Source organism: Leopardus geoffroyi, chromosome B1, assembly GCF_018350155.1.
Source record: "Leopardus geoffroyi isolate Oge1 chromosome B1, O.geoffroyi_Oge1_pat1.0, whole genome shotgun sequence".
Taxonomy (NCBI): domain Eukaryota; kingdom Metazoa; phylum Chordata; class Mammalia; order Carnivora; family Felidae; genus Leopardus; species Leopardus geoffroyi.
This window is the reverse complement of record NC_059327.1, coordinates 104082816-104090831: the sequence shown is the minus strand read 5'-3', so window position 1 is coordinate 104090831 and position 8016 is coordinate 104082816. Positions and strand designations below refer to the sequence as shown.

Below are 8016 nucleotides of genomic sequence, written 5' to 3'. Positions count from 1 at the left end.
TTCAGTCCCTTCTGAGGCTCTATTTCAGACCCTGATAGGCTCAACTAGAGCATGCTGTTTTTCATTCCTCTATGGTAAGCAAAACTGAATCAGAGTCCAGGCCAGGCCCACCCAGGCACCCCTCCTTCCTTTTTAAAGCTGAATTTTATTTCATTGCACGTATACATCACATTTTGTTTACCCATTCATCTGATGGACATTTGGGTTCCTTCCACTGCTTGGTTACTGTGAATAGCACTGTTATGAAAATGAGCATCCAGGATTGTTTCATTCATCCTGGCCACTTGGCACATTAACAGGTCCACACCATAATTTTTGAATGAATGGATGCTATGTGTATTTACTTAATAGTGGAAGTTAATACATGTAAAGAGTTAGACTAAGCACTCACACCAATATAAAAATAAAAATATTTTAAGACAAATTTAAAACATACACATTTATTTCATCATCATTTAAAGCTTGATTTTATAAACCATAAAAAAAAAACTTTTTAAGAGTTCTGTATCATAGGAATTTGAAGAAGAAATATTCATACCTTTGTAGGCTCAGGTTATATAAATTAAAATCAAATAATTGGAAATGTTTTCAATATGGAAACTATACAAATGAAATAAATGGCAAAAGGACCTAATAGGAGCAATATTTCATTACTTACAGATTCTTATTGGGTAATTTCAGAATCTAAACAAAGACTTTGAATATTCAGACTTATTTTGCTATATTTTATATTTAAACATCTCCCTACCTATATTCTGAGTCAAGGTACTTGACCAAAAAAGGTCTGATTTAAGAAGGCATTTAGCTTTATAACAAAAGTTTGCCATCTATGGTTACCACTCTCAAAGGAATTGACATAACAATGCTGATGTAATCTCCTAGTCCCCTTTTGAATAGTGTGCAATAATGTAGGTCAACCCTGTATAAAGTCATACAGGTACCAAAAAATGGAACAATTATGCACAGTTCAGTGCAAAGCGTAATGTTAAGTTTTCCCCATCTAAAAGTTAACCAATGAAACAAAACGTATCAACTATAGTTGACTCGGTTCCAGGAAAACCACATCTGAGAATTACAAGTACATCACAGTCCTTATCCTCAGTCATTGACAGGAATCTTGTAGGCCACTGTGCTATTTACTTTGTGGATCGTAGTAGTAAATGAACGAAGACGGACTTCCTCAGAATTGGTAATAAACTGTGGTCCCGATTCTTCCCATTTTTCAGGTACAACCAAGTCTTTGTCTGTATAAATCAGTAGATCAAATGAACCTAAATTGGGGACAAGATCATTAAAGTACCATTATTTTTTCAAAAGTAAAACTACTCTCCCTGTCCCTCTCACATTTGAACCACCTATAGTGTCAGAAAAGCTAGTTTAGTCGGATCTCTAATCAGTTAATTGTTAGCTAACTGCTTTTCCTCAATGGAAATTTTAGTACAGAAAATATTGTACTCCTTTAACTTTATCTTATGAAAAAAAATTGAATTTTTTTTTTCCTTTAATGAGAAAACCATTAAAAATATTTGCAGAAAGAATTAATCACAAGATAGCATGAATGTAAGCCATAGAAAAGATAATAACATCTTGGTTTTGTGACTGATGTATCCCAGTGCCCAGAACAGTGTCTGGCAGATAGCAGGTATGCAGGAAATATTTGATGAATGAAAGAGTAACTAAGCTAGAAAAAAAAGACACAATTATAGCTAAAAGTCTTCATTATATACATAGACATGTGTAGAAAATAAAAATAATGAACGGAATTACATGAAAATATTTTAGAGTGAGTACTGTAGACTACTTTCATTCCTTTACCGCACTTCTAAATAAGATGCATATAGCATTACTTTTGCTTTATAACATTTTTCTCATTTGTATTACAGGACACTGATAATTAAGAAAAAATTTAATAAAAGGATGTGAAATTTGTATAATACTTACAAGAAACTTCCAACAGTGGCAGAAATGTCACTGTAGCTGTGATCTGTCTGATCACTGAACGGATTTCATCTTGGATAGCTTTCTGAGACTTTTCTCTGGGTGCACTACCAAAGAAACCAAATCAATTAATTTAAGTTTTAACAAGTTATTTAAAACATTGGTAAGATTATTTAACTGATTAAATATTTCCCAAATCAAATAAATAATGCATTCAAAGGTTTTTTTTTTTTTTTTAAATGTTTAAATATACAGGAGTATAATATGTATCCTTAGAATCTATAACCTAGTAGGCACAGTATTATCTCTGTTATTTCATTTATCCTCCCAATCGTTTTTAGGGCTGATCTTAGTATCAAATTATTCAGTAGCAGATGATTAGAAAACTTGTCAAGTGCTTCAAATTAGGAAAACTTCAGTACCTCCTAAAATAATGATAACAAGTAGTATCTAAAATATTTAATCAGTATAATCATTTTGGCATTTTTAGTATTGCCTAAATGTCTAATTCTACTGCCTCAAAAAAGACGTTAATCGGGCATCAAATTATTTGTATAAGTTAAAACTTTTCTAAAATAGACCAAAGGTTTCAGAAACAATCTATATTTCATTATGAGAAACAGTTCTCAGTTTATAGATAAGCATGCTTAAGACAATGCTAGAAATTAGCCTATAATGATGGGCATTTCCCATTCGGGGGATCCGCAAACTTCAGTTTATGAAGTGTTGCAGGAAGTTTGTGGCATTAAATGAAATACAGTAGAGCTGCATCTTTTATTTATTTATTTTTTGTTTATTCATTTATTTTGAGAGACAGCGTGAACGGGGCAGGGACAGAGAGAGAGAGAGAGAGAGAGACAGAGAGAGAGAGAGAGAGAGACAGAGAGAGAATCGCAAGCAGGCTCCACACTGTCAGCGCAAAGCCAGACATGAGGTTTGATCTCACAAACCATGAGATCATGACCTGAGCTGAAATCAAGAGTCAGATGCTTAACTGACTGAGCCACCCAGGCGCCCCAGTAGAGCTGCATGTTAAGCTGGGAGAAAAGTCTAGGATAATACTTCCTGGTCTTAAAAGTACCTTTAAACAATTCATTAAATGGCCCACCTAGTCCATCATGTGTAGCTTCTCATATAGCATCATAAACACTAAAGTCTGTAATTCATGGATTTAGACTAAAGGCAATTATGCCCATGAGATGCACATTTTTTTTGTGAGCACAGTTTATGAGCCCTATTCTTTTCCACAGGGGATTAGGTCAAATCAAGCATACTTAGAAACAAATTACCTTATATAAAACTAAGTTCAATATAATTAGAACTCCTTTAGTAAGGAAAAGAAATTTTGCAAAAAATATATAAAAATGGAAGTAATCTAATTCATACTTACCTGTCATCTTTTGCAGTCTTGTCACACTCAATATCAAATTGCCACCTTTCAAGGACCTCACCGCTCTCAATATTTGAGATGACTACCACCAGTTTCTGAACTGAACACTTGTATAACCAATCTGGAATACATAACAAGGCATCTTTTTTTGATCCACTGCATTACAAAGCAGTTTTCTTCTCAGGTCTCACTTCCTATCGTCTGCAAATTCCTACCCCTAGTATTTTGGAACTCCTCCAACCTGTACAGGGAACTTGCCCACAATAACCTAGCTCCTGTTTTTGAATTCTCCGTATTTGTACCAGATACAGTACTGAGTGCTGAGAACAGAGTAGTGAACATGCAGTACTTCCATCCTAATCTAAGGTAAAATGTAGGAGTGGAGGATTAATCTAATCATTGCGCCAATAAATGTAAGATTATAATTGTGATGAATGCTATGAAGGTGTGGTATTTGATGCAGAGAGTGAATACAGGAAAATTTGGTTCATTCAGGGAGTTCTCATTTGAGTTTAGTTCTAAAAATAAATACTATTAAACATGCAAAAATATACAGAAAAGGGTTTAGGTCTTAAATATTAAAAAGGGAAGAGCATCTGACTAGAGGACTTAAAAAAAGCCAATACAACTACAGTTATGGGGAGAACGAAGGCAAGTTTAGCAGGACACATAGGGGTCAAACCATTCAAGGCCATGTGGGCCAAATTAAAGAAGTTATATCTCAAGAATGAGGGAAGTCATTATTGTGTTTGAAGGAGGGTGTGATGTAATTAAATTTATATTTCAAAACTATCCTTCTGGCAGTGAAGTGGAAAGTAGACTGGAGGTAAAGAGGGGATCTAGGGTCACTAAAATTAATTAGTAATTCAAGTAAGAAGTAATGAAGGCTTATAGAAGGATAAACTGGTAGAGATGGATCAGTAGATACATTCAAGAGATTTCATGGTTAAAGTTAAGATTTATTGAATACTTGAGAGTAAGGAAGAGGAAAGACTCAGGGATACCTCCTAAGTTTCTGGTTTTTATCACTAGTTGGATTACTGATACATTCACTGAGATAACCCCAAGATCAAGAGTCCCATGCTCCACTGACTGAGCCAGCCCCATTTTTCATATGCTGAGTTTGAAATATCACTGGGATAGTCACATGAAGATATCAAGGGACTCATTTAATATATGAGCACAGAGTTAGGAGAGTTGGGCTAGATGTACGTTTGTGAGTCAACTACACAAAGATTAGTGAAGCTATCTATGTATGTCAGAGATCTAGAGAGGTTATAATGAGAAGGCCTCAGAATGAGCCCTGAATTAATCTTAGATATTGGGGCAGTATACTCAGGAATCAGCAGTTTGTTGTTGTTTTTTAAGAGACAAAACAATTTAGTAGTATCGAGGGCATGTGGGCCACCTAGGTCTCTGTTGCATACTCTTTTAAAAAACAACCCTTTACAAATTTGAAAATATTCTTTGTAGGCAGTACAAAAATAGGCCACTTGCTAGATATGGCCTGGCACCATTGCTGACCCCTTGGCATATATCAACAATTTTTTATCAATTTAGTTCTGAAAAGGAGACTGGTTAGTAAGTTAAAGATGTGGAGTAGGTGGAATTATTTTCTTTTAAAACTAAAGACTGACTAAACCAATGAAAGTAACTCAAAACAAAGGAGTCAAAAATATCAGAGAAGAAATATGGTAAAGTCCTTAAGAAGGCAAGAGGGATGGGATTCAAATAGACAGAACAATTTGCCTCTAAGAACAATTCCTCCATGTTAATTAAAATAAATGGGAAAAGTTAAATAGAAAGGTCTACCTACATCTGAGGTGAAATGTCATGAGTGTAATCTTAAAGGAGAAAACCCAAAACCATTAGCTTAGGCCAGGCTTGCTTCTCTATCAAATTAAGATGACATAGATTCATACTTACTTAGAGGTTTCAGGCTAAATAATCTGAGGGCAGCCCTAATACAGCATTACAGATGATTTAGTTCTAAAGGCAATAAAAATATAATTAATGCTATTTTTAAAAAATTTTTAATGTTTGTTTATATTTGAGAAACAGAAACACTGCGCAAGCAGGGGAGGGGCAAAGAGATGAAGACAGAATCTGAAGCAGGCTCCAGGCTCTGAGCTGTCATCACAGAGCCCGATGCAGGCTTGAACTTACAAGCCATGATATCATGACCTTAGCAGAAGTCGGACACTTAACCGACTGAGCCACCCAGGCTCCCCACAATTAATGTAATTTTAAAAATAAAGCTACTTGAAAAAACATAGATGGCTTATGAATTAAAAAGAAAAAAATAGGTGACTAACTGCAGTGTTTTTTGGAACTATTATTTTGGGAGGTCAAATGGGGAGGTAGGGAGAAACATCTTACAACACAGAAAAATTGGAAATGAGAATCCTAAGTGGAGAAAAACAAGATAAAAAAAAAAAAAAAGGAAGAGATGGAGAATAAGTATTGTGATCCAATACAGTAACTTCTTGCGCTAAGGAAAAACAATGAGTGTTCAGATAGAAAAGGCTTACTGACTTACAGGCAGGATTTTTTTTTTTTTTAAATGTTTATTTATTTTTGAAAGAGAGAAAGACAAGAGCCAGAGGATCTGGAGTGGGTTCTGTGCTGACAGCAGAGCCCATTGCAGGGCTCAAACTCAGGAGCCCTGAGATCATGAACTGAGCCCAAGTCAGATGCTCAACCAACTGAGCCCCCCAGGCGTCCCAGGATTTAAAAACAAAAACAAAAACAAAAAAAACAAAAACAAATGGAAATAGGTAAAAACAAGAAACTTCTACTGGGTGTCCTATTACTTAGTAGTTGTACTTTTTTAAGTTTAATTCCCAGGTTGGATCTAATTTTATTTTCCTTTATTCTAACATAACGATGGCTTAAACTCCAGGCAGCTACAGAAAATATATCATGTTAAAAATACAGTGGATTTCTCTCAGACAATGAACACCATCATAAGTACATTAAATTCTAATTTGTTCCATCTGGCCACATGAACTGCAAAAATCATTTCTTAGGGACTTGATGGAGATTGTTTTGTGAAGCTGTATCAGATACCTAACATCAAAATATTCAACTCACTCAAAATGTAGGGTAAAAGTGGAATTTCTTTCAATTTATATATTTTTTGCTTTCTTCCAATTGAGAGTCATTATATTTGAGATGGTAGTGTTTTACACTTCTATATACACAGTGAAAAAACGACCACCAAGATGCCCGGAAGGAAGGGTCATAGAAGGCCTGCAAAACTCAAAATTGTTTCCAACAGTTAAATACCTTTTAGTTGTTCCACCACATTATTTAGGTATTTTATGAGCTCAGGATCAGTTGTTACAAGCAAGGTGAGTCCATATTTCTGCACTCTAGTAAAGGTTTCAGATGGATATATGCCACGCTGATATAAAATGCTGTTGATACCAAATGCTGAAAACAAAAGGAATGTTAAAGAAAAGTTATTATCACTTTGTAATTCTGTAAAATAAAACATATTTAGCTGTGGCTATGGTTTCATTAATGGTATAAAACTGTAAATGCCTAGACACGTGTTTATGGGTGTGTCGCTGAAATTAGAATAGGTAAAAAGTGGAATTAAAAATCCTTGAAATCTTGCTTCTGAGTAAAAGAACGCGATACCTGCACTTATGTGGCAATAAAAGGCCAAACTATAAAATAAAATATAAAATAAAACGCCAAACTATATTAATCTACTACCGTCAAATTTCAGCTCACTGTAATCCAAGTCCAAATTCGGGCTAGAGGATGTCAAGATCGGCTTTTGCGTCTGAGTTAGCAACTGATTTACTGGTCCAATGCTCCAGGAAACCCTCTCCTTTTTTTTTCCTCCTTTTCCCCTCACAAATCCTGCCAGATTCTATCAGAAGGTACAAGTGGCCTGGTCCAGAACAGCGAGCCTCCTAAAGTCTAGTTCATCACCCCAGCACCAGAATCAAAGCGTGAAGATCGGGTTCTTAAAAACATACACGGTCTCCACCCCGGTCGTGTTCCGTCTCAAGTCGCTGAGACCTGGGTGGTGGTGGGGTGGGAGGGGCAGGTGAGGAAGTGCGTATGATCAGCAGTTTAAAGCAATTCTGCAGGTGATGGGGCTACGACAAGAGACAGGCCTCGGTTCAGCAGTACCTAGGCCTCCAGCTCCATTAGCAACGCATCCGGAAACGGTGCCTGCATGCGCCTCCTGCTAGATTCTCCAGCCGGGCAGGAGGCTGGGGCAGAGAGGGCTTGAATTCCGGGCCTCTCGGCACCCCCGCAACCTCGCCCCCGCGCTTACCCAGCCTCCGTGGCCGAGCCGTGGGCCTACCGGGCGGCCTGGCCTCAGTTCTCCCGCCCTCCGGCCTGCGCGAGGAAGACTTACAGAAGAACTCAGCCACGATTTCGGCGCTGCCGCGCAGGGTGATGCCTTGCTCCCGGGAGAGCTGCAGCGCCATTGCCAGGCCTACAACGAAGGACCGCGCTTGCACCCGGCAGACAGCTACAGCAGAGACTTCCACAACACTTCCCCGCCACTCGTTTCAAAAGTAACGACGCAGCATGCCGTCGGATCCTTTGCGCAGGCGTGACAAACCTCTAGGTCCCGCCCCACGGGGCGGGGTCGGGCCTGTCTGCGCTCGCCTGAGCGATTTCCTCGCGCAGGCGCAGTAGGTAGGCGTGGTCACACATTT

At 37.6% G+C, this 8016-nt stretch overlaps 1 protein-coding gene across 1 annotated transcript; it reads right to left on the bottom strand.

The window, feature by feature from the left end:
* Positions 1–424: 424 nt before the first annotated feature.
* Positions 425–7953, bottom strand: MAD2L1 (mitotic arrest deficient 2 like 1). Its single transcript, XM_045468832.1, has 5 exons — positions 7710–7953; positions 6617–6763; positions 3329–3449; positions 1942–2045; positions 425–1271 (listed from the first exon to the last, which is right to left on the bottom strand). The coding sequence occupies exons 1-5, from the start codon at positions 7780–7782 to the stop codon at positions 1099–1101; spliced, it is 618 nt and encodes a 205-aa protein (XP_045324788.1). The 5' UTR covers positions 7783–7953; the 3' UTR covers positions 425–1098.
* Between the last annotated feature and the right edge of the window lie 63 nt (positions 7954–8016).